The sequence below is a fragment of the Heteronotia binoei genome, chromosome 1 (assembly GCF_032191835.1).
Source record: "Heteronotia binoei isolate CCM8104 ecotype False Entrance Well chromosome 1, APGP_CSIRO_Hbin_v1, whole genome shotgun sequence".
Taxonomy (NCBI): Eukaryota; Metazoa; Chordata; class Lepidosauria; order Squamata; family Gekkonidae; genus Heteronotia; species Heteronotia binoei.
Genome location: NC_083223.1, coordinates 73,605,146 through 73,631,840, shown reverse-complemented (window position 1 = coordinate 73,631,840; position 26,695 = coordinate 73,605,146). Strand labels below are relative to the sequence as shown.

The window sequence follows — 26,695 nt, the reverse complement described above, 5'->3', positions numbered from 1 at the left end:
GACCAAACTGGAAAAGACTTGTCTCTGTACATCCTAACATGTCAGATTGGACAGTCACCGGAACACCCTTTAATTACTATTTTCTGTAGAAACTTTATAGGCTTCCTGGCTCACAAGTGATCCTGGATCTGGAATTTACTTCAAACTGGCTTCTACGAAAGGAGTACACTGTAGCCTTAAAGGCAGCATAATATCTAAGATCTCTGATGAATAACCAATGATACCCAGGGGGAGGGGTCACTTTTCAGAACACCAGATAAACATCTCTGGATGGGGATTCTACTGATCCCCTCATACCCTTACTGGGAGCCTCCATGGCTTTAAGTACAACGTGCTTACAAGGTAAAAACAGGTTGCCTACCTGTAACTGATGATCTTCGAGTGGTCATCTGTGCAGTCACACTGATGGGATTCAGGCGCCTGCGCCGACCACGATCGGTAACTTCAAAAGCTGCGGATTTCCGCGCCCCCGGCCCGGTGCGCATGCGCACCGCCCCCCCTGCGCATGCTCACCGAGCCCGGAGCGGACATCCCGCCAGTTCCTTCTGACCGCTGCATGATCCGCTGATGGACCGGCAGCAGTGGGGAAGGTGGGCGGGTAGTGTGACTGCACAGATGACCACTCGAAGATCATCAGTTACAGGTAGGCAACCTGTTTATCTTCTTCGTGGTCTCTGTGCATCACACTGATGGGAGACTAGCAAGCCAATATCCTACCTGGAGGAGGGTGCTCTGGTCCATCAGGAAGACAGCGACTGCAGCACCGCTCGGCCAACCGAAGCTCCTCGATGCCATCTCAGGTCCAACGCATAGTGCCTGACGAAGGTATGCGGCGAGGACCACGTGGCTGCTTCGCAAATGTCTCTCAAAGGCACTCCCTTCATGAAGGCCGTCGAAGTGGCCATCGCTCTGGTGGAGTGAGCTCTGATGGGACCCGGCAAGGGCCTCTTATTTAGTAAGTAACAGAGTTTAATGGTCTCCGTGATCCACTTAGAGATCCTCTGAGCCGAGACCTTGCTCCCTTGTGATGCTGGGGCATACGATAGAAAAAGTCTGGAGTCTTTCCGTAGCGGCCCCACTCTGTGTAAGTAAAAGGACAGCGCTCTCTTGACATCTAGTGCATGGAGTCTGCGCTCTCCGTCTGTAGTAGGGTTCGGAAAATACACTGGCAAATATATTTCCGTGTTTAAGTGGAAAGACGATATCACCTTTGGGAGGAACCTGACATCAGGTCGCAGCCAGACCCCTTCCGCACTAAACCGTAAGTAAGGGCTGTCACAACGGAGAGCGGCCAGTTCCCCAACTCTCCTAGCTGACGTGATGGCTAGGAGGAAGGCCGTCTTCCACGTTAGTAACTGAAGTGGGCACGTAGCCATAGGTTCAAATGGTCTTCCCGACAAAGCTTGCAAGACCCCCGGGAGGTCCCACGCTGGAGCCGGAAACTTTATTGCAGGGTAAAGTCTGGCAAGGCCACGAAGGAATTTTTTAGTGTCTGGGTGAGTAAATACCGAGTGGCCCTCAATGTGCACATGCTTAGCTGATATGGCAGCCAAATATACTCTGACTGAGGATACTGCTAGACCCTTATCAATCAGGGCGAGGAGGAAGTCCAGCACAGTGGGAAGACCTGCTCTGGAGGGGTCTACCCCGTACAGTGAAGCGAATTCTACGAATTTGGCCCACTTGTAGTCATAGGACTTCCGAGTGGATAGCTTCCTGCAATTGAGAATGACTTCCTGCGCCCTAGCTGATATTGATGCTGTTATAGCTTCCACGCCGTCAATTTCAGGTGCGGTGCGTCGTGATGGGTCACCCGCCCCTGATGCGACAGTAGCAGATCTGCGGCTGGGGGAAAATGATGAAAGACCCCTCTGGAGATGCTCAGTATTGGGGCAAACCAATGTTGCCTTGGCCACCAGGGGGTGATAAGGATCCCCCGCGGTCGTTCGCTGTGAATCTTGTAGACCACCCTGGTGATGAGCGGAATGGGGGGAAACAGATAGATGTGTTGCCCCTTCCAGGGGAATAGCAGGCCGTCCCCCAACGATCTCGGATCTGCTCCCCCTCTGCAACAGAAGTTCTTGCACTTCGAGTTGTTTCGGGTAGCAAATACGTCCACTTCCGGGGTCCCCCATTTCTGAAAAACTGGTTGAAGGAACCGCCAGTTGATTTCCCACTCGTGCAGCATGGCACCTCCACGGCTCAGGGAGTCCGCACGAGCGTTGAGAGTGCCGGGGAGATGTGCTGCAGTCAGTGTTGTTTGAGTCTCTCTGCAAATCTCCCAAATGCGAAGCGCAAGCAGGCAAAGCTTTCGGGACACTGTACCCCCCTGCCTGTTTATGTAAGCAAGGGCTGTTGTATTGTCTGTTAGGATCGCCACTGATTTGTTGGTCAGTAGCTTCCGAAAGGAGAGGATGGCGTGATGGACTGCCAGTAACTCTAAAAAGTTTATGTGGAACCGTAGATGGCATGGTGGCCACCTGCCCCCAACGCACATGCCGTTCAGATGTGCTCCCCATCCCCATAGGGATGCATCCGTGGTTATCGTCAGGGATGGTGCCGTTCTGTGAAATGGAGCGCCTTCTATTAGATTTCGCCTTCGGTGCCACCATTGTAGGGAAAGTAGAACTGGTACTGGAAGGACCATTCTGCGTGACGGGTGGTCCCTCAGATGGTTGAACGTTCTGATGAACCACAGCTGGAGACTTCTCATGTGGAACCTTGCAAACTGGATGACCGAGGTGGTCGCGGCCATCAGCCCTAGAAGACGTTGGATCTGTTTCGCTCTCACAGTGGGGTTGTGGAGGAACTCTGACACTAACGAGATAATGTCATTTGCCCTGTTTGGTGGAAGAAAGGCCATGCACCTTCTGGTATCTAGGATTGCTCCGATGAACTGCGTCCTTTGGCAGGGTTGGAGGTGTGACTTCCTGTTGTTGACCTGCAGTCCCAGTTCCTGTAGGAGGGTCAAGGTTATCTGGATGTGGTGTAAAAGACGATCCCTCGAGTTTGCTACCAGGAGCCAATCGTCTATGTACGGGAACACTGTTATCCCCTGTAATCTCAGATGTGCTGCCACTACTGCCATGGTCTTCGTAAAGACCCTTGGAGCTGTTGAAAGTCCGAAAGGCAGCGCCCGGTATTGGAAGTGAGATTTCCCGATAGTGAACCTGAGGAATTTTCGATGATCCGGATGTATACTTATATGAAAATATGCGTCCTGCAGGTCCAACGTGGCCATCCAATTTCCCTGGTTGAGAAGAGGTAGAATGTTTTGCAGGGAGGTCATCCTGAACTTGTGATGAGCGATGAAGATGTTGAGCGCTCTCAAGTCCATGATAGGCCTGAGGCCACCATCCCTCTTGGGGATTATAAAATACCGGGAATAAAAACCTTGTCCTTCCTGACCTGGTGGAACCGGTTCTATTGCGTCCTTGTGTAGAAGAGCTTGTACTTCCTCTTTTAATGTGGGGGATGAAGTGGTGTAAACAACTGTAGGGATGGAAGGGTATTGCTGGAACTCTATTTGGTAGCCTGATTGAATTATAGACAAGACCCATTTGTCTGTTGTAATTCTGTTCCAAGCTTGGACGAAGGGATAGAGCCTTGTCTGGTTGCCAAGGGACGGGGATGGGAAAGAACACGGTGGGGGACAGTCAAAGGCCCTGTTTGGGCTGTCGGTTTCCCTTTTGGCGGGTAGTTGGGGTTGAAGTTGGTGAGTACTTCGTTTTAGAGCTATATTGAGTTTTGGAGAAGGAACCCGAGCCCTTTGGTCTCCACTGTTGGTCTCCTTGTTGTTTCAAATATGGTTTCTTGTTCCAAGTTTTTGACCAGGGTCGTTTGGTCTGTGACTTTGATGAGGTAGATACTCCTAAATTCCTTGATGTTCTAATACTTTTATCCATTTCTTGTAAAACGGTGTCAGTATTAGCGCTGAACAGTCCGCTGCCATCGAATGGCAGATCTTCTATATAAGACTGGGTATCTGGTTGGAGGGCTGTAGATCTCAACCACGAATGCCTTCTGAGTGTCACAGCCGAGGAGATGGTCTTTGCCCCGACGTCTCCCACGTGTTTTGCAGAGCTTATCTGTTGCTTTGCCAGTTGGATGCCTTCCTTCTGCAGTTTCCGGATCGCTAACATTGGTTGTTCCGGAAGGGTTGGTAAAATTGTGGAAAGTTGGTCCCACAGGGCATATTGGTAGCGTCCCATACAAGCTGTGTAGTTTGCCATCTTCATACACAGTGAGCCTGCTGTATAGAATCGCCTACCCAAGTTGTCCAGTTTTTTGCCCTCCCTATCGGGGGGGGGGTAGAATGGGTCTTCCTAGCTTTAGACGAGGAGGCAACCACTACCGAGTTTGGTTTGGGGTGGTTGAAAAGGAATTCAGCAGTAGACTCCTGAATTCTATACATGTGGTCCAGCCTGCGTGAGGATATCGGTGTCGACGCAGGCTTGTCCCATGCAGATTTGGCCGTGTGCATCATTACTGTTGTTAGGGGTAATGCTACTGCTGTGGAGGTGTCGAGTTGCACCTCATCAAAAACGTTGTCCGTCACTACCGGTTGAGGTTGGATAGTAGTGAGGGCTAGTGTCTGGGCCATCCGCTTAATGAGGTCACCGTAAGATTTTAGGTCCTCGGAAGGGGATATCGGTTGTTCTTCCCCGACCTTCTGAGAAGGTGATGGTTCTTCAGGAGAAGAAAGGTTGCCCTGTTCTTCCGAGGTTGATTCTCCCTCTGACTTAGAGTCCTCCGGAGACTCTGAGTGCTCCGACCGGGGTTGTGGTGTGTCCGGGGTCTTGCTAGGTTCTGGAGTCACTTTTTTGTGTCCTCGGGGCCGAGGGGAGGTCCCCTGCTTAGGGGTTTTTTCGGTGTCGGGAGGTTTTGACAGCGACGCCGATGGTGTATGCCTTGGTGTATGGTACGATGTCCTTGATCTCACCGACGCTTCAGATTGTTGGTCCCACTCCAATTGTCTGGGGGGCAGCCAAGGGAAAACTGACGGCATCGGATAAGAACCATACAAGTACTGCCACTGCCTCTGGTCCCACGGTATCGGGGGTGGTGGCTTCGGTAGCGGTGAGCTTCCTTTAGGCTTCGACCTCGGTGAGCGAGTGACCGATGATCTGGCTTCGGCCGAATCTCTCGATCGGTGCCGACGTCTGGGGCTTCTGGAGCGACTGTGGGATCGGTCCCGACGTGTGCTTCGGGAGCGATGGCGTGGGGTAGTAGATCTGCGTGGGCTGCGCGATCGACCCCGTAATGGAGTGGTGCGATCGTCTCCCCTGGGTTGAGGGGATGGAGTTCGCGGGCGACAATCTTCGATCGGGCTCTGTTCCGTTCCCGAGCGTTGCGCAAGCTCGATGTCGCGGTCGGAGTCCGACGAAATCGCTATTTGCGTCGACATGGAGGAGAGTGTCGGTGGGCTGAGTCGCCGTCTCGGGGAGGCAAATAGTTTCAGAGGCGGAACTGAACCTGTTGCCAGTCGCGCTGGCGATGTCGGGACGGAGGCCGCAGAGTGCCCACTGAGTTTGGGCTTGTCTGCCTTTTTCTTCTTCTTCGCCTCGGTGTGGGCTACCTTCTCCTCTCTAGGCCGTTTCGCAGGCGTAGAGGAGTCCGACTTCGGTGCCGAGCCCGCTCTGTTGTTGGGGCGATCGGCGTCGGTAAGGGCCCTGTCGGCATCGACCGACTCTGATGTCGATGTGGTCGACATCTTCTTTGGCGAAAGCGCTCTTTCCATTAGTGCAGCGGCTAGACGGGCTGCGCGATTTTTCTTTGTTTGCTTCGAGAATTTCGAGCAATGCGAACAGGAGTCGGGGATGTGGGACTCTCCCAGGCAGAGTAGGCAGAGGGAATGTCCGTCTGGCGGGGCTATCTTGCTGCCACACCTCACACACCTCCGAAAAAATCCCCAGCGCCTTTCCATGCGTGGCGGGAAGGATGAGGGGGATGGGAGGGTGGAAAAGAAGCGGGAAAATCCCGAAGAAAATCGCCCCCTTTTTCTTCAAGTCCAACACAATAAACTAAAATAAGAAAGATAAAACAAGAAATTGGAAATCCACAATCCTAATATATATAAGGACAAAAGCACCGACCGTAGCGTGAAGATCAACTGATCCAGGCGGCGGTCAGAAGAGAACTGGCGGGATGTCCGCTCCGGGCTCGGTGAGCATGCGCAGGGGGGGCGGTGCGCATGCGCACCGGGCCGGGGGCGCGGAAATCCGCAGCTTTTGAAGTTACCGATCGTGGTCGGCGCAGGCGCCTGAATCCCATCAGTGTGATGCACAGAGACCACGAAGAAGATCTGCAAAAGACAGGTTGCTTACCTGTAACTGTAGATCTTCGAGTGATCATCTGTGCATTCACACTCATGGGATAGAGCACCTGCACCGATCCCTGAATCGGTATCTAAAAAGCCCGGGATTTTTTCGTGCTTGGCACCAGCGAGCATGCGCAGGCGTCCCAGTACGCATGCTTGCCAGCGCGAGGATCCTGCCAGTTCCTTCCTGATGGCTGGAAGCCCCTACTGGAGAGAGACCGTCAGCAGTGGGGAAGGAGGGCGGGTAGTGTGAATGCACAGATGACCACTCGAAGATCTACAGTTAGAGGTAAACAACCTGTCTATCTTCTTCGTGGTCTCTGTGCTTCACACTCATGGGAGATTAGCAAGCAAGACATACCTGGAGGCGGGAAGACGGTCAACCAGAAGAAACAGCTTGCAGCACCGCAGCTCCCAGACGAGTCCTGTGCTGAGCATCCACATCCAGGGTGTAGTGCTTCATGAAAGCATGCGGAGAGGACCAAGTGGCAGCCTTGCAAACGTCCGTCGGGGAAACGCCTTTCAGGAACGCCGTCGACGTTGCCATCGCTCTTGTAGAGTGTCCACGAATGGGCCCAGGCAATGGCTTCTTTGCCAGCAAATAACACAGTTTAATAGTCTGTGAGCCATTTTGAAAGCCGCTGAGACAAGATTCTGGAACCCGACTTAGGAGCAGCATAAGAAACAAAAAGATGCTGGTCCTTATGAAAATTCTTGGAGCGACTCAAATAAAACAATAAGGCACGCTTAACATCTAGAGCATGCCACCTATGTTCCTCATCCGAGGAAGATGTAGGATAAAACGTGGGCAACCAAACTTCTAAGTTAAGGTGAAACTGAGAAACCACCTTGGGGAGAAAAGAAATATCAGGAGCTAACGACACTCCAGACTCCCGAAAAACTAGATATGGGTAGTCACAACGCATAGCCGTGAGCTCCCCTGCACGGCGTGCAGATGTGATGGCTACCAAAAAAGCAGCCTTCCAAGATAGAAGCTGTAACGAACATGTGGCCATTGGCTCAAAAGGATGCCGAGTCAGCCTGTCCAACACTAAAGTCAAATCCCACAACTGTGGGGGTGATCTCGATGGAGGATGAAGCCTAAGCAAACCCTTCAAAAATCTTTTAGAATGAGGGTGTGCAAAAACTGAATGCCCCTCAACTTGCTCATGGAACGCAGATATTGCTGCCAAATAAACTTTAATGGAAGAAAAAACAAGGCCAGCATCCACCAGAGATAACAAAAATTCAAAAATCACCGATAGTCCCACCCTTTGAGGTGAAACTGTAGGATTAACTAAAAACCGAAGAAACTCCCGCCACTTCCTATCATAGGAAGCTTTCCTGCTGTTCAGGAAAACATGTTGGACTCTGCTGGAGAACTCACAGGGTTGATGAACCACGCTGTCAGCTTCAGGTGAGGCACGTTGTGATGGAATACATGACCGTCCTGAGCTGACAGAAGGTCTGGTTCCTCCGGAAACTGGTAGAAGACCCCCCTCGCCAGTTGGAGTAACATCAGGGACCAGTTCTTCCGAGGCCACCACAGAGTCACCAGGATGCAGCATGGTCTCTCTCTTGCGATCTTGTTGACCACTCTTGTCAGCAGTGGCAGAGGTAGGAACACATATAGGAACCGACCTTCCCATGGGAACAGCAGACCGTCTCCCAACGACTCTAGATCCGTGCCCCCTCTGGAATAAAACAGAAGACACTTCCGGTTTCTGGCTGTGGCAAACACATCCACCTGAGGGTAACCCCAGAGCTGAAACACGGGTTGAAGGAAGCGCCACTGTATCTCCCACTCATGCGGGGAAGCTGCACCCCAGCTGAGTGAGTCTGCTTGCAGATTGAGCACCCCTGGGAGGTGCGCAGCCTTCACAAAGATGTCGTGCTCCAGGTACTCCGACCACAGTTCCAGTGCCAGCGCACAGAGCCGTCGAGAGACTGTCCCTGTTGATGTAACACAGGGCAGTAGTATTGTCTGTTAGCAGAGCAACAGCCTTCCCCGCCACCATAAGGCGAAAAGACCGAAGAGCAAAGTAAACTGCCAGCAGTTCCAGGTAATTTTTATGACAGTGAGTCAATTGAGAAGGCCAAGGCCCCCCTCCCCCCCACAGAGAGTCCATGTGAGCCCCCCAACCCCACAAAGATGCATCTGTTGTGATCGTCACTGTTGTTGCAGGTAGGTGGAAGGGAGCTCCCTGACAAATGTTGTCCTTTGATTTCCACCACCGCAGCGTTCGAAGTGTCACAGGTGGAATTACAAACCTCTTCTGAGGTGAGTCCCTTAATGGTTGAAACTGACGAAGAAACCATAGTTGTAGGCCTCTCATCCTCAACTTCGCAAACAGCAGCACGCTTGTAGTTGCCGCCATCAGCCCCAGCATCTGCTGCAGCTGTTGCGCCATGCCCCATTTTCGACTCTGTAAGAGTTTGACAAGATTGATAATGTCCTCCACTACCACGCCGCGTCTTTCAGGCGGAATGGGCATCGATGCTGAGGGACGCCACCTAGAGTGCTGAGAAAGCCTCGACATATGAGATGCCTCGGATTGCTGGTCCCAATCTGCAAAATCACGAGGGGGGTACCATTGGTACGGCTGGTATGGGTAGGCATAGGGAGAAGGCCACTGGCGCTGAAGCAGCGAGCTATGGTAGTTGGTTCCAGCTCTCTCCGACCCTTCGCCTGATCCAGCGGTGCCGACAGTTCCATCGGTACCAACACCTCTTACCTCCGAGACAGAGTCGCTCTCACTCCAACGCCTCGACCTGGAAGAGTGGGAATGCTGAGTAAGGTCGATCTCTTGCTCCGATGCCAATAGACGCAACTGCTGTGAAGCACCGCCTCTTGACGCCGAAGGGCTACGATGCGGGGACGCCAAGATCTTCCTAGGTGGAGTGGCTTACATCGATGTCGAAGCGTCCTGAGAAGGGGAAGGAGTGCGGGACGATCTCTTCTTCCGCTTCTCCTTGGATTTCACCTTCTTCGGTGCAGATGATCGGGTCCCCGAGTCATCCCGACGCTTCTTAGCTGGGGTGTCCACTGACCCTTCAGATGGTCATTTTGTGGAATGCCCACGCTCGACCAGCATCTCGGTCCTGATTGGCGATGTAGCGGCTGATGTGACCGTTGGGGCCGCGGCCTCTCCCATCGGTACTGACGGGCCAGATGCCATCTTTTGAGGACAAAGTGCCAATTCCGCCAACGCGGCCGAAAGCCTCGCCGTTCAATTCTTGCGTGTTTGTTTAGAAAAACTCAGGCAGTGCGAGCAAGAATCAACATGATGTCCCTCACCCAAACAAAGGAGACAGAGGGAGTGGCCGTCAGGAGGGGCAATTTTCTTTCCACAGGAACGGCACCTCTTAAAAAAACCACAATGCCTTTCCATAGACACCAAGGAAAAACCCACACAGTAAAAACTCTGAGGGGGAAAACGGGGGAAAAACTGGGCCCCAAAGGGCAAAGTCCAACATTTTTTTTTAAACAACACTAACTATCTAACAACTAACTACACTAAGAAAACAACAAACAGGCTATATACAACAAGAAAGACAATCCTAAGATTTCTTTACCGACCGGGGACACGAAAGGAGATCCTCTCAGCGCAGCGGTCAGAAAGAAACTGGCGGGATCCTCGCACTGGTGCCGGTGAGCATGTGTACTGGGACACCTGCGCATGCCCGCTGGTGCTGAGCGCGAAAAAATTCCGGGCTTTTTAGGTACTGATTCAGGGATCGGCACAGGCACTCTATCCCATGAGTGTGAAGCACAGAGACCACGAAGAAGATCCACTGTTTCCTTACCCAGCATGGAAAAGACTACGAAGGGCCATGTTTTGTCTGTTCCCTGATACTTTGTATCAATAACATGAACAAGAGCTTGATTTCTGCGTACAAATAGCCTCTGCTAAATTAGTAGAAGTTCTGTAATGCTATAATTTCTGGACCCATTTACTTGACATGCTTGGCAACAAACTTTTCCATCCAGTATAAACATCTGTGGGTTATCCCTTGAACATCTAATGGAAAGCAAGATAGGATCCTATCTGTAGTAAGGCATTTACTTCAGAGTAAGTGCAGCTCACTTGCACCGCTCTGAGCATCTGGTTCAACCTTTGGTACCCTTAGCCCAGGTATGAAGTCTCTTTGCTAGTTACAGTGAGGAAAACTCCTTCATGGCTGCATGCTGCAGTAGGGAGGAGGGAGCAATTAGAATGAGAGTGACTCCCAAACTACTACTATAAGGAGAGGAAAGAGGAAAAGCAAAGGGGAAGAGACAGGCTGAAGTGAAGTAAAAAAAAAAGGTTAGGACCACAGTTTGAAGCCAGCTGGCTTTAGACATGTTCTACTGCATGTCTTTGAATGCGTTTTGTACACTAATTTTAAACATGGCTTAAAAGTTAAGCAAGTCTCAATTTATCAGTACTACAATGATTCAGTATGTTATTTAATGGTAATTAACAAATATTAAGCCAAGTATTGTTGTTAGATTTCAGCTACATACGTAAGTTTCTTTCCCACAAAAATGATGACCTTGTCTTTAGACTTCATAGTATCAATGAAATAACGTGTGAAAGCTCTTTTTTCTTCTTCTGGAATAACAACCACCTTCTGCTCCACTGTATTTACTGCCTGCAAGATCAAGTTTAGTAAGATCTTTTATTTCACAAATATCTTCAAAGATTCACATCATAACTACATAATAGTGAGTTATTAGCAGCATGTATTCAATCTAACAAGTCCTCCACAGAACATTTCAAATTTTGGAAAAGGGGGTGGTAATTTGTGGTGTTCTCACTCTGCAGACCCAGAGTTTGCCCCTATCCTGTTCCTAAGAGTCTGCTGCTGTGCAAGAACAAGATTTTTGTAGCGAGAGCTCAGTGGGAGAGGATGGTCCATGGATGGTTGGATACATGCTGGTGTCTTTAGATTGAGTTATAACGGAGAGCAGGTCCACTCCCAGAGTTAAAGTTTCATAAATCATGCTTTACTGATGTTTACAGCACTTAAACTGGACTGTGCTTATAACACCATCAAAACAAAAAAGAGTTACAGATTCAAATATCTGTATGTATATATCTATATATTGTGTAATACATATAAAGGTCCAAATCAAGGTGTTCAGTTACTGTCTGAAGCTACAAATGAAACAGGAATGTTTGTTCACTTACCATGAAGTTCCTTTCTCAGTGGGACAGTCATGATTCCTGGATTGAAGTTCCCCCTGAAGGCAGGCAGGACAGTTAATCTTTTACTGACTCCTAGTGGGAGGGGCTTCTCCCACAATCCTCAGATTGGTCCAGAAGCTGTGCTACTAAAACGTATTAATTTACAAACTCCAAAAGTCAAAAATTAAACTGAAAATAGAAAAAGTGTAATGAACGGTAAAGAACAGGAGAGATGGTGAAATGCCATCTCCCAAGGTTCTCCCACTGGGAATCTGATAGCAGGGAGGGACTGACTGTCCCATTCTACTACTACTGAGAAGGGAACTTCATGGTACATGACCAAACCTTCCATTCTCCAGTGGTCAAGGGTGGGGCAGTCACAACTCATGAGATGAACAAAAGCAATAAACTACAGAGAGAGCCCTTTACTTATTCTGCTAGAGTCTATTGGAAGACTCTCCTCCTGTAGGAGGCATCTGCTAAAGCCTCCCTATCAATACAGTAGTGCTGAGTACAGGTGTGCACTGATTTTCAAGTTGCTGCCCAGCACACCACTTCAAGCAAAAGAAGTCCCTATAGGCTACTGAAGTAAGCAGACCCCCATACATAGGGTGCCATTACCCTGAGGTTCCCAACCAGAGGATGACACACAGTCTGGTGTTCGCAAATGAATGTTTCAGTCAGTTTCAAATTTACCAGCTCCCCCCCGCCCCCCTTTGATGTGTGTGGCCTGGTTTGGCAGCTCCCTAGCTACTCAAAGGCTGACAGGAGAGGAGTCCAAAAAGCAGCCCTCTCAAGATCTGGGGTCCCTGACCCATTTCCATGCAATCTGCAAAAGGTTCTGGGCTGCTAATGACTAATAGGATTAGAACAAAGAGTCTGCAAAGAAAGCAAAGTTGGTTGCGGGTCATGAAAATGAATGTCGTGTATTGATGTATGCATTTTCCTGCTTCAACTCACAATGCTTAAGATAGTGTCACTGTGAGTGGCTAGGTCACGCAACCACCAAGGTCAAAAGTGCCTAGTCAAAACACTTTTATTTTGTTATCAAAACTCTACTGCAATGAACTTCCACATGAGGATTTGATGTACGTAGTTCTGATCAGGAGGTTGGATCATCACACATAATAACAGAACCACTCCCTTAATAATCCCAACTGCACAGGAGGGTGGTAGGGAAGTGGGGAGGACTCCCACCCCTGTTCCTGGGAAGGATGATCTGACCACATACCCCTCCCTCCTATAATGAGAAATGGGAGTGGGGGGGGGAGAAGTCACACCTATTTTGGAAACTGGGTGTTATTTAATAGACAGTAATGTTCTAGCTCTGCCACAAATAGAATGGCAGTATGGTTCACTCTCCCCTCCAAAGCTCATCCATGGGGATTAGTGGTGAGAAAAATACAATACATATCCCCCAAAAAACCTGGAGACAAAGCCCATGGTGCTATTCAGCACCCTGGGAGTCAGAAGCAATCGATATTCTTAGTCTCCAGTGTTCTGGGATCTGGCCAATGGTAGCTTCTGCTAGAAGATGAAGAAGAAGATATTGGATTTATATCCCGCCCTCCACTCTGAAGAGTCTCAGAGCGGCTCACAATCTCCTTTACCTTCCTCCCCCACAACAGACACCCTGTGAGGTGGGTGGGGCTGGAGAGGGCTCTCCCAGCAGCTGCCCTTTCAAGGACAACCTCTGCCAGAGCTATGGCTGACCCAAGGCCATTCCAGCAGGTGCAAGTGGAGGAGTGGGGAATCAAACCCGGTTCTCCCAGATAAGAGTCCGCACACTTAACCACTACACCAAACTGGCTCTGTTAGTGCTATGCAAATTGTTAGTGCTATGCATCCTAATGTAAGGAGTTCCAACCAAATGACAGGATCTTGACTCCCCTTGCTGACACCCCAGCTGTGGAGAGTTGTGTCAGTGTGAAGGACAAGAATGGGCCAGAAGGGCAATAGGAGTTGCTTCTTTGTATTATGAGTATACTAGGGACCTAGGATGCCAGACATGTCCCAAGGGCTCATTGTGAGGCACTGCAGCGTACTCAAATTGCAGGGACAAAACAAAATGCTGCTAGAATGTTGTTTCCTGTCCCAAAATGGAATGCCCTTGGGCTCAGTTGGGTGGGGCCAGAGTGGAATGGGGGCTTCTATGATGGCATACATGCAAGGGGACCTGGCAATCCAGTGGCTGAATGATCATTCATATCCAAGGCTAGCAGAACGGTGACATGAACAGCAGTTTGGGTGCCAGGGTAGTTCATCTGCCATATATGTTCCTGCATTTACTTGCATTCAATGTGGCCCCTGACATGATGCTTTGCCACTGCCTCCTCTGACTGCCTGTTCACCAGCTTCTTGGACCAGGGTCTGTCACCTCTCCACAGGGAGGCACATGGAACAGATGTTGAAGAGCTTAGCAATTGCCAGGGACTGAATGACCCTGTTCCTCCTTTATGGTGGAGACAATGATACTGAATCTTCCGTTGGCCGAATGCCACTTGATGACCATGCATGTCCAATGGTGCACTTGGTTATAGGCAGCATGGTCTTGCAGTCTGTCTTCAGGATACAGTATCAGCAGATAAAAAAGAAGGGAATATTTGGGATCACCTGGCATGGGTTGATTGACACCCATTAGGACTCCGAGATCCTGGACTTCCTGTTTGGGTTTTGGACAGTGCTGCAGCTCCCTAGTAAGGGGGATTTTTTTCCTCTGTTCAGGGTATAAAGGACCCCTCTGGGGGGGTCTATGCCCATTAGTCTTAGTTAAAGGCTAATCCAAGACGACGTCAAGCACCTTTTGCTGTTGATTTCGGTTTGGGGAAGGTGGGGAACTGCCCTCTTCAGATCTTGAGATCTGGCTACAGAGGGGTACATCTGCCATTGTCTGCAGAGGATTAAAAGTCATTAATTTGACTCAAGCCTGTCGGAATCCAGACACTTAAGAAGTGACTTATGACTAGATAACAGATAACAGACAGCCGGAGTGACGAGAGAATATCTGTTTAAGGTACTTTGGTCTGCTTATTTCTACTCCAAGAGTCCTTGAACTTTATCTAAATGTTGTGTGGATTATAAACAGTTGAAGCGTAATTGAATAAAGATAATTACCTGTCAGGTTTGAACTTTGAAAGTAAAAAGGCTTTAGCAGAACTTGAAAGTAAAAGGAATCTGTTATGACTGTCTGTGGTTTGCGGTTGATGACGTGGGATGTAGATCGCTTCTTGCTGTGTTTTCACTCCTACAAACTGGAATTTATAAACAGACTGAACTGAATTAAGGCATAATTGAAAGAAAATTCAGCCTGCTAAAACTGGACGTTGTTAGTTCAATAGCCTCAAAAGAAACCGGAGAAAAGGAAAAGTTGTTTTGAATTCTTGTGGCTCGTGGATGATGAAGAAGACTATCTCCATACTTTCCCACAAATCTCAAAGGCTGCGAGACTAGACGCGAAAACGGAGCAACCTGCACCAGGAAGTAAAAGGGACTGACCAATCAAACAAGTCTGTAAGGATTACAAAAGCTGTGACATTTGAACCAGGAAGGAATTAAGACTAAGATCAAGAAGGACCTATCTAGGAACTGAATTTAACCACAGAGAAACAACGATTGCCATTTTAAAAGGGAGAAAAACTGTTAAATTTGTTAAAAATCAATATCTCTGCCTAGGAAGCTAGGAGGAAAGCGAAATTAGTCTTATTTGAAAAAGCATGTTCTAAGCTATTGGACTGGGTGGTGAACTTTAATTGGAAAACTTTTTAAGATTTGGTGACTTTTTTATTTCAGAACGGAAGATTAGTATCACTTACCGTGAAGCTTCCTTCTCGGTGGACTGGCAGTGGGTCGGTCCGACTACTGGGTATAGGCTCCTCCTCCTTGTCACAGGGTTGGGTGCTCCAATCGATCCGGAGGGGGAGTGGCCTATACCACCCTGAGCGCGCCAGTTGTATCAAAGCCGCATCCCCCTAACAATAAAATTTCACCACCTCCCCATTCACGTACGGAGACAAATAAATGAGAATATTAATTTATTACAGCTCAACAAACCACACCGAATGGCAGATTGAAAAAACAGTCATTGTCCAGAAAACAAAGGCACAATCATCCCCACAGGGAAGTACAAGTGCTCCAGAAACCACATCCAAAACCCAGGAAGCCGCTCAACCTTAACGGGCGGGCCGGACCGACCCACTGCCAGTCCACCGAGAAGGAAGCTTCACGGTAAGTGATACCAATCTTCCGTTCTCCGGTGGTCTGGACAGTGGGTCGGTCCGACTACTGGGACGTAACCAAGCTGAACATCCCAGGGCGGGACCGGCTTCCCTATTTAGAGTGCATGCTGCAACACACGCCTCCCAAAGGATGCCTCCGCCGAAGCCCACTTGTCAACCTTATAATGCCTGGTAAAAGTGTGAACCGACTTCCAAGTCGCTGCCTTACAAACAGCCTCTAAGGATGGAAAAGACCGATACACGGCTGAAGTTGCAGCACCCCTCAGAGAATGAGCCGTAATCCCATCTGGAGGGGTTTGACCTTGTGCCTTGTAGGCCATAATAATACAATCCCGTAACCATCTGCTCAAAGAGGAAGTGGAAACCTGTCGTCCCTGAGACTTCTTACTAAAGGAGACAAATAAGGCATCAGATTTCCTCCAGTCCTTTGTGCGCTCAATATAAAAACTGAGTGCCCTTCGCACATCTAGACAGTGCAACTCCCGTTCCTTGGGGGACTGGGGGTTAGGACAAAAATTTGGCAGAGCCAACTCCTGGGACCTATGAAAAACTGAATTAACTTTGGGAATAAAAGATTGGTCTGGCCTTAGCACCACCTTTTCATTATGAAAAACACAAAGCTCCTTGTCCACTGACAGGGCCCTCAATTCGGACACTCTCCGTGCCGTAGTGATACCCACCAGAAAAATTGTTTTAAGAGTCAGCTCCTTAAGCCCACAAGAAGCCATAGGCTCAAAGGGTTGTCCGCACAGGGCATTCAGAACCACATTCAACTTCCAGGAAGGGAACCTATGCACCTGTGGAGGCTTAAGAAGAGCAGTACCTTTCAAGAACCGCCTAATATGCGGATGTGCTGACAGAGATTTACGCCCTCGCACCCCTTGAATGGATGAAGTGGCCGCTACCTGGCGTCTAAGCGTGCTGGTGGAAAGCCCCTTGTCCGCCCCTTCCTGTAGGAAACCAAGGATATCTTTAATTTTTACCTTCATAGGATCCCACCCTCTCTGGATAGACCATGCAGAAAAAACCTTCCAGGTGGTATTATAGATCCTATTGGTGGAACCTTTGCGGGACGCCAGCATAGTGTCCACCACTCTAGTATCATATCCTAACTCCCTGAGGTGCAACCGCTCAACCTCCAAACTGTCAACTGCAACATATCTGGTTGAGGATGAAACATGTTGCCCTGGGATAGAAGGTCTTCCCTCCTCGGCAGTCGCCAGGGAGGTTGAATCAATAACCTCAGCAGCTCCTGGAACCATGACCGCCTTGGCCAAAATGGAGCCACCAACACCATTTCTGCCCTTAGAACTATCACCCTCTGAATCACCCTGGGTAACAGAGGAAGGGGGGGGAATGCATACAATAGACCCGCCGGCCAAGCGGCACTGAGGGCATCGGTGCCTTCCGCTCTTATGTCTCTGCTTTTGGTAAAAAACCTGTCCACTTGACAATTTTCCGCTGTGGCAAACAAGTCCACGGTCACTGGGCCGTACCTGTCCACTATAAGACGGAATATGTCCCTGTGTAACATCCATTCCGTTTGGTCCAGCCAGTGTCTGCTGAGCCAATCCGCTAATAGATTGTCCTTCCCTGGAACATGCACCGCTTTGATCGACAGAAGATTGACTTCGGCCCACTCGAAGAGTACCTTCGCTTCGGCATGAAGGGATTTCACCCTGGTTCCCCCCTGCCGATTCACGTAGGCCTTGGCAGTTGAATTGTCCGTTTTCACCAACACATGGCAGCCCTTCAGAACCGTCTGCAACCGTTGCAATCCCAGCCGAATCGCTCTGAGTTCTAGAAAATTGATACTGCGCTTCATCTCGTGGGGCTCCCATTGACCCTGGACCATCTGGTCCTGTGAATGAGCCCCCCAACCCCATAGACTGGCGTCCGTGGTCATGCAAACCCTCTGTGGCTCGCTGAGTGGATGACCTGGAATAAAGAGGTCCGGGCTCACCCACCACTGTAGTTGGAGAATCAACTCCTCCGCTAATGTCACCAGCTTGGGAATCTTGTTCCCTATCAACTCCTGGAATGGACGGAGGAAGAACTGTAGGGGACGGGTATGGAATCTGGCCCAAGGCAGTAACTCCTGAAAGGATACCATCATCCCCAATAACTGTGCTAACACCATAACCGACACCCTGCGGTGCTGCAGAACCCGATGCAACAAAAGGTAAAATTTTTCCCGTCTCTCTGTAGTCAGGAAGACTCTGTCCAAGGTTGTATCTATCTCCACTCCCAGATGTATTAATCTCTGGGAGGGAAGAAGATTGCTTTTCTCTAGGTTTACCACAAACCCGTGAGAGCGTAGCATGAACCACTGTCTGTTGCATGCCCTCCAGGCATTGCTGGTAAGACCCTGCCTTCACCAAGATGTCGTCCAGATAAGGAAAGATAGCCACGCCCTGCAGCCTTAGCTCCGCCACCAGGGTCACCAGAACCTTGGTGAATACCCGGGGCGAAGACTTCAGGCCGAACGGCAAGGCTCGGTATTGGAAGTGTTTCCCCCCGTAAGAGAAACGAAGAAACTTTCTGTGCGACTCCCGAATGGGAACATGCAAGTAGGCCTCTGATAGATCCAAGGAAGCCAGAAAATCCTGAGGCTGAATGGCTAGAAGCACTGAGCGAAGAGTTTCCATTTTGAAATGCTTTGTCAGAATGAACTTGTTGAGCCATTTCAGATCCAGGATGGTTCTGAATTCCCCGTTCTTTTTCGGGACCAAGAAAATTACAGAATAACCCCCCACCCCCTGTTGTGTTACCGGGACAGTCTCTACCGCCCCTATATCCACCAGGTGGTGAATGGCCGACAACATAGCTCTGTGAGCGGATAGCTCTTTTTTTCGGGGAACCCAACGAAAATGGTTGGGTGGAAGAGAGTGGAATTCCAAGGCGTAACCCTGTTCCACTACTTCTAGAACCCACTTGTCCTGGATCGACTGGTGCCAGACATCTGAGAAAAGGGATAAACGACCCCCTATTTTGCTTGACAGTTGGGGAGGGGCATAGTCACTAGGATCCTCCTTTCTTGGAGGGGTTTTTGGGACCCTGGTCTGACTTCCCAGAATAGTAGGGCTTAGAATCACGCCCCTTCTGCTGCCACTTTCCTCTGAATGGACGAAAGGAGCCTGGCCTGGCTGGTTTCTTTGAACCTCGGAAGGACGGAAAGGGCTTTCTCTGTTTCGTCTCCTTGCCTTTGGAAGGTAAAACCTTCTTTTTATCCTTGTTCTCTACTAGGTATCTATCTAAGCCCTCTCCAAACAACAATGTTCCTTTAAAAGGCACCGCTGCCACCCTGGCCTGGGCTGCAGTTGTCTACTTCCCAATTACGCAACCAAATATTGCGTCTGGCTGCTACCCCGCATGCCATGGCTCTGGCCGCCAATTGCATGGTGTCCAGTGAGCTGTCTGCCACAAAGGCAGCTGATAAGGCAATCTTTTTGAGTTCATCTTTGAACTCCTTAGGGGCTCCACTATCTGCTGCTGCTAAATTGTTGGACCACGTGCACATTGCTCTAGCAAACAATGAAGACGTGGTGGCTGCTTTGATGGCCCAAGAAGTCGCCTCAAACTCTTTGCGCAAAGCCTGCTCAATCCTCCTATCACATGGATCCCTGGGTAAACCGTCTGAATCCATGGGAAGGACCGAATTGGAAATCAGGCTGGTAACAGGGTCATCCACTGTTGGTAATTTTAATCTCTTAGTAGCCTGTGGAATAAGAGAGTAAAGTTTGGAGAGAATCTGTTGGTTGGCTTTAGGTTTAGACGGACGTTCCCATTCCGCCTTAACCAAGGCAAAAAAGGCCGCAGGCAAAGGAACCCCTGTCTGAGCACTGCTCAACTTTGGCATCATCTCCCCTGAACCCGTGGGGAGGTCAGGATCCAACTCCTCATTTTCTTTAGGGGTAGCTACAAAGTTGAGGGTCCGCAATACTTTGGGGAGCAGTTTTGAATAGTACTTAGAAGGGAAGAGCCGAGATTGAACAGTGTCATTCTGCTCTTCTTCATCTGACAACTCGCTTTCTTCTTTGTCTGATTGAGGTTCAGATCCCTCTGATTCCTCAGCTGAACTCATGAGGGGGGATTCCAAACCCAAAGGAGGCTTGGTCTTAGCACGCCCTTCCATAGGATCACTGGGACTAGGATCTCTGCCCCTTTTCCTGCCATCCTTCCTTTTTGGTTGAAGGGGATCAGGGAGGTCCAGCTGCTGGCGAAGGTCCTGTCCCAACTCCTTTAACAGTTCCTTCTTAAGCCAATGGATTAAGTTGGTCTTGGCATCCTCTCCAGTGAGGTCAAGGTTCTGGGCCTCTTGCTGTGGAGTTAGAGCCCCTGACAAAAGGGGTAGGTCGAACTCGCTGGGTGAGCTGTGGGAGCTAGTCGCCATTTTGTTGCCTCTAGCGTCCCTATAAGGGAAGGAATGCAATTGTACTAAAAGAAGCGGGAAGACTCAAAATGGAGGGCAATATGCCTCCGTGGTGCCCTCTAACGGGCCTTGAGATCCTTGCACTATTAAGGGAATAACCCCTCCAAGGTCCCCTCTCCCCCTCCTCAGCCAAGCCTACACGGCAAGGCAAACCGAAGAGGAACACGGAAGCAGGCTGGGGACGTTCCCTGCAGCCCCGCGCGCAGCCCGAACGTCGCAGGGCGACTTACCGCGCTGCCGCTCCAAAGGCCGCCTCTTTACTTCCCGCTTCGTTCCAAGCGCGTCTGCGCGGGAACGAAGCGCTGCCGGGCTCTGCCGTTCGCTCCGGGGACTCCGACGAGGCAAGGCAGCCTGCCTGCCGCCGGCTCCGAGGGCTGTCTCTTTGCTTCCCGCTTCGTTCCAAGCGCGTCTGCGCGGGAACGAAGCGTTGCGGGGCTCTGTTGTCTGCTCCGTGTGACACAGAAGAAGCAAGGTAGCCTGCCCGCCGCCGGCGTTGTGGGGAACGATCCCAACGCTTCCGGCTTTTTCTGCAAGGTCTCTCTTCTTTCGTTGCCTCTAGTCTTCCAAATCCGGATCTTCTGTGCTGAAAACAAGCGCTTGGAGAAAAAACCGTCCTGCCTTGTGCAGGGCCGGGAGAAAAACTGGCGCGCTCAGGGTGGTATAGGCCACTCCCCCTCCAGATCGATTGGAGCACCTGACCCTGTGACAAGGAGGAGGAGCCTATACCCAGTAGTCGGACCGACCCACTGTCCAGACCACCGGAGAAGGGAGAGTAACGTGTGCAAGAGCTCACTCATTTGACAAAATGCAATCTCAATTTGATGCTCTGGAATCGAAAATGTTAAAAGCTATGGACAAAATGCAATTGGCAATGAAAAAAGAATTTAAAAAGGAAGTTGGAGATCTCAGAAAAGACATTGAGGGTTTTAAAGATGAGGTTAAAAACAGTGAAAGAGGTAGAGGAAAAAGTGGATACACATGCCTCTATCTTGTTAAAGCTCCAAGAGAAGGTCACAATACATGATTGCAAGTTGATGGAAACACAAGTTCGTCTGAGAGGAATACCTGAAAAGGAGGAGGCAGATTTAATGGGATATATGGTGAATACTATCACTGAATATTTAGAGGAAGACCCTGACAAATTTCGAAGTATGTTGGATGGTGCCTATAGAGTCAACTCAGCATATGCAAAGGATAAAAGCCTGCCAAGAGACATTGTTATAAGACTAAGATCAAAAGACCTGGCAGGAAAAATTTTGAACAAAGGTTTCCAAAAAGCTTGGATCATAGAAGGGAGCAAAATGAAAATAATGAAAGAGTTACCAAGACAAGTGATCAATGACAGAAAGAAATACAAGAAGTTAACGGACCAGCTGCATGCAGAGGGCACAAGATATAGATGGATAATATCCAAAGGTCTTGGTTTTGAACAACATGGAAAAAGGATTACAATAAGGAGTGAACAAGAGATGCATAGCTTTTTTGAAGAGAACAAAGAATCAGCATCATAATGGAGTACAAACTATTATCTTGGAATATAAATGGACTAAATTCACCACAGAAAAGAAGAACAACATTTCATTGGATTAAAAAACAAAAATGTAACATAATTTGTTTACAGGAAGTTCATATACAACGCAAAGATTGTAAATTTTTGTGGAACAGAAATTTGGGGTTGGAATTTTTTTTATTAGCAGAACAAAAGAAAAGGGGGGTAGTCTTTTATATTAAAGAACAACTTGAACCAAAACTAATATTTAAAGATAAAGAAGGAAGATATATTGCTGTAGAAGTGACAATTGAGGCGAAAAAAACGTTGTTACTAGGACTATATGCGCCCAATGGAGCGAAGGACAATTTTTTAAAAGATATTAATCGGCAATTAGAGGAAAAGTTATATGAACAGATTTTGATGATGGGCGATTTTAATGGGACAATACAAAATAATATTGACATATAATATCAATATTAAAATGAAAATGAAAATCTTGACAGATGCAAAAGAGAGAGGTGGATTCCAATTACCAGATTTGAAATTGTATCATGAAGCAGTTTGTTTAGTATGGATGAAAGAATGGATAACGTTGTTAAAGAAAAAACTTTTAGTGTTGGAAGGCCATGGAAAAAAATTTGGCTGGCATGCATACTTATATTATGAAAAAAAGATGAATGGCCTTTTCTCTCACCATTATATGAAGTAATCTACTAAATGCATGGATAAAGTAAAAGAAATATGGTGATGAGAGGAGACCTTTGTGGATAGTGCCAGCTGAAGTGATAAAGATAATGGCTAAAACAGCCAAAGAAAAACAGCTATCATACAATCAGCTACTAAAAATACAAAGTGGAAAAATAGAACTGAAAACTGCAGAAGAACTGAGTTACAAATATCACTGGTTTCAAATGCAACAAATAAAAAGTTTGGTGGAGAATGATATCAAAACTGAAGGAATAAGGAAGGAGCAAACAAATGGAAAGAGTTCTGCTTGGAGATAATGAGAAATTAATTTCAAAAGTATACAAATTACTCTTACAATGGTCTACAGAAGATGAAGTAGTGAAATCTCAAATGATAAAATGGGCAATTAATGTAAACAAAGAAATAAAGATGGAATCTTGGGAATATTTGTGGAAGAATTCTATGAAACTCGCAACATGTCATAGTATTAAAGAAAACTGTTTTAAGATGATGTATAGATGGTATATGACTCCAAAAAAATTAGCAAAGATGAACAACAAGATGCCAGATAGGTGTTGGAAATGTAAAAAGCACGAAGGTTCTTTCTACCATATGTGGTGGACTTGTGAAGGGGCTAAAATGTTTTGGCAAATGATTCAGCAAGAGATTTCTAAGATTTTGGGATATGAATTCAATAAAGTGGCAGAGACTTTTCTGCTGGGATTACAAATGGAAAAATTTCCAAAAGAAGACAGAACTTTAATATGGTACTTGCTCTCAGCTGCTAGGACATTGTATGCGCAGCTGTGGAAGCAAGAAAAAATACCAGAGAAATGGGATTGGATTACAAAAGTTATGTCATGGAGTGAAATGACAAATTAACAAGAAAATTAAGAGACTATGATTTGGAACTTTTTAAGTTGGAGTGGAAGAAATTCAGAAGATACGTAGAAAAAGAGTGGAAAATAAAAGGACATTGGACAATCTTTGATAATGATTAAGGTTTTTAAAATAAGAATATAACTTTTGGGTTTTTCTTAACAGTTAAGGGTACCTTTAATATTTGTTTCCTTTAAGTAAATAACACTGGCGGTGGTCAAGTAACGGGGGGAGGGGTGGGGGAAAAGTAAGATATGGGGCAGAAAGTTTTTTCTTTTACTTTAAGTTTTTATAAGTTGTAGATATAGTTTTGCTACCATGTTACTAATAAAAATTGTTTATTTAAAAAAAAAATATTGACAGATCAACCCAAAAGAAGAATGATAAAGAAGGAAAATTACCAAATTCTTTGAGTTGGTTAAACAAGAAAATTTGGAAGATATCTGGAGAAAATTCAACCCTGAAGTAAGAGACTATACCTTCTTCTCAGCGAGACATAATTCTTTAGAATAGACATGTTATGGGGTTCCAAGAGTTTGGGCCTCATAACAAAAAAAATTGAGATTCTACCAAAGGTTTGGGCGGACCATAATCCAATATGCTGGTCTACAAAATTACAAAAGAAAACAAGAAGATGGAGAATTAATGAAGACTTGCTACAAGATAAAGACATTGTGACATTTTTAGAAAAGGAAACTGCAGCTTTTTTCCAAATAAATGAAACTGACGATATGGAATTTCAAACAGTATGGGACACTTACAAAGCAGTAATGAGAGGACTATTAATCACACTGAACAATAAGGATAAGAGGGCCAAAGAAGAAAGGCTGTTAGCATTACAAAATGAAATTTAAAAAAAAAGGATTTGAAAAAAAGGCCAGGAAAAAAGAAGTTAATAAAAGAAATTACGATATTACAATCCCAAGTTAAACACCTGCTGAACAAAGAATTAGAATGGAATTTAAAAAGTTTGAAACAGAAATCGTTTGAAAGTGCGAATAAACCTGGAAAATATTTGGCCTGGCAATTGAAGAAAAAGAGAGAAAATAAAACCATTAATAAAATTATGGTAAATGGAAAAGCAATATTAGATCAAGAAGGAATCAAAAGAGAATTTTTTAAATATTATGCAAATTTATTTAAAGGTGTGAATATTAGGAAAGAAAAAATGGAAGAGTATCTACGGAACATCCAAGTGGCACCTTTGACTGAGTATATGAAAAAGATTTTAAATGACCCAATAGAAAAAATTGAAATAGAAGCAGCAATAAAAGCAATGAAAGAAGGTAAGGCCCCTGGGCCAGATGGATTTACATCTAAATTTTACAAAACTCTTAAAGATGAGATAACACCCAAACTGATGAAATTGTTAAATACGATAAGAAAAAAAGGGAAAATTCCAAATACTTGGAGGGAAGCGGTAATTTCTTTGATTCCTAAAGAAGATAAAGATGCCACAAACGTAAAGAACTATAGACCAATTTCATTGTTGAATAATGACTATAAGATCTATACAAGAATTTTGGCAGAACGATTGAAGCAATATTTGAGTAACTTTATAAAAAAAGACCAAGCCGGATTTCTTCCTAAAAGACAAATAAGAGACAATGTAAGAGCTGTTATTAATGTTGTGGAATACTATGAGAAGCATCCAGAAAAGGAAGCGGCCTTATTCTTTGTAGATGCAGAAAAAGCCTTTGACAATTTGAATTGGGACTTTATGTTTGCGGTAATGGAAAAATTTAATTTAGGGGAACATTTTATAAAAATGATGAGAGCAATATATATGGAACAAGCAAAATTGTGCATAAATGCAGATCTTACCAAAGAATTGAAGGTAAGCAAACGTACAAGACAAGGATGTCCGTTATCACCATTTATAATGACTCTTATAATGACTCATTATAATGTTTATAATGACTCTTGAAATTTTATTACAACAAATACAAAATGATAAAGAAATAGAGGGATTAAAAATCAGAGGATTCTCTTACAAATATAAAGCATTTGCAGATGATATTGTGTTCATAACAGAGAATCCGATCCAAGTGTCACCATTGCTGTTAGCAAAGATAAAAGAATATGGAGTTATCAGGACTATATATAAAGAGAAATTGAAATTTCTATGCAAAAATATGCAACCAAATAAAATTAAAGAATTGCAAACGGTGACGGGCTGCGAGGTTACTACTAAAGATAAGTACCTTGGAATAGAGATAACCATGAAGAATATTGATCTATTCAAAAATAATTATGAAAAATTGTGGTGTAAGATGGACAAAGATTTGATGAAATGGAATAGACTTAACCTGTCCTTACTGGGCAGGATAGCTGCAATTAAGATGAATATCTTGCCAAGAATAATGTATTTGTTCCAAACTATTCCGATTGTAAAATATACCAAACAATTTAACAAATGGCAAAGGAAGATTTCTGATTTTGTATGGGCCGGAAAGAAACCAAGGATTAAGATGAAGATTTTAATAGATGCCAAAGAGAGAGGTGGTCTTCAGCTCCCGAATTTAAGATTGTATCATGATGCGGTTTGTTTGACATGGATTAAAGATTAGATAATGCTGTTAGATAAAAAACCTTTATGGTTAGAAGCTCATGGGAATAAATTTGGCTGGCACGCGTATTTATGTTATGGGAAGAATAAAATGGACGGATTTTTCTCTCACCATTATATTAGAAATAGTTTATTAAATACTTGGATAAAATATAAAAAATATGGAGACGAGAGAAAACCGCTGTGGATAGTGCCAGCAGAAGTAATAAAAATAACAGCTGAATCCGATGAAGAAAGAGCGATATCATATAATCAACTGCTCAAGATTCAAGGAGACAAAATTGAATTAAAATCTTCAGAAGAGTTAAATAATAAGTATGACTGGTTTCAAATGCAACAAATTAAAAGCTTGATAGAAAATGATATTAAATCGGACGGAATTAGACGTGAGCAAACAGAATTAGAAAGAGTCCTGCTTGGAGATAATGAAAAATAGATATCGAAAGTATATAAATTATTATTGAAATGGTCTACAGAAGAAGTAGTAGTAAAGTGTCAAATGGTCAATCAATGTGAATAAAGAAATACAAATGGACACGTGGGAGCACCTTTGGAAGAACTCAATGAAGATCTTAACTTGTCAGAGTATCAAAGAGAACTGTTTTAAGATGATGTATAGGTGGTAGGAGACTCCGAAAAAACTGGCTAGGATGAGTAAGAAAATGTCGGATAGATGTTGGAAATGTAAAAAACATGAAGGTTCTTTTTTTCACATGTGGTGGACTTGTGAAAAAGCGAAAGAATTCTGGATGATGATACAACAAGAAATTTCCAAAATTTTGGGTTATGACTTTAAAAAAACTGCAGAGACTTTCTTGCTTGGATTACAATTAGAAAAATTTCCAAAGGAAGACAGGACATTAATTTGGTACTTGTTCTCAGCTGCTAGGACATTGTATGCACAACTGTGG

General features: G+C 46.3%; 1 protein-coding gene across 2 annotated transcripts in view; it reads right to left on the bottom strand.

Moving 5' to 3' along the window:
- DDX43 (DEAD-box helicase 43) overlaps positions 1-26,695 on the bottom strand; it is a 48,562-nt gene that overhangs the window by 5,346 nt on the left and 16,521 nt on the right. Inside the window, exon 12 of one of the 2 annotated variants that reach the window (XM_060235992.1) lies at positions 10,827-10,954. In XM_060235992.1, coding sequence (XP_060091975.1) covers positions 10,827-10,954 — 128 coding nt within the window. The remainder of the gene's footprint in view (positions 1-10,826; positions 10,955-26,695) is intronic. The other variant, XM_060236002.1, reaches the window with a different exon arrangement.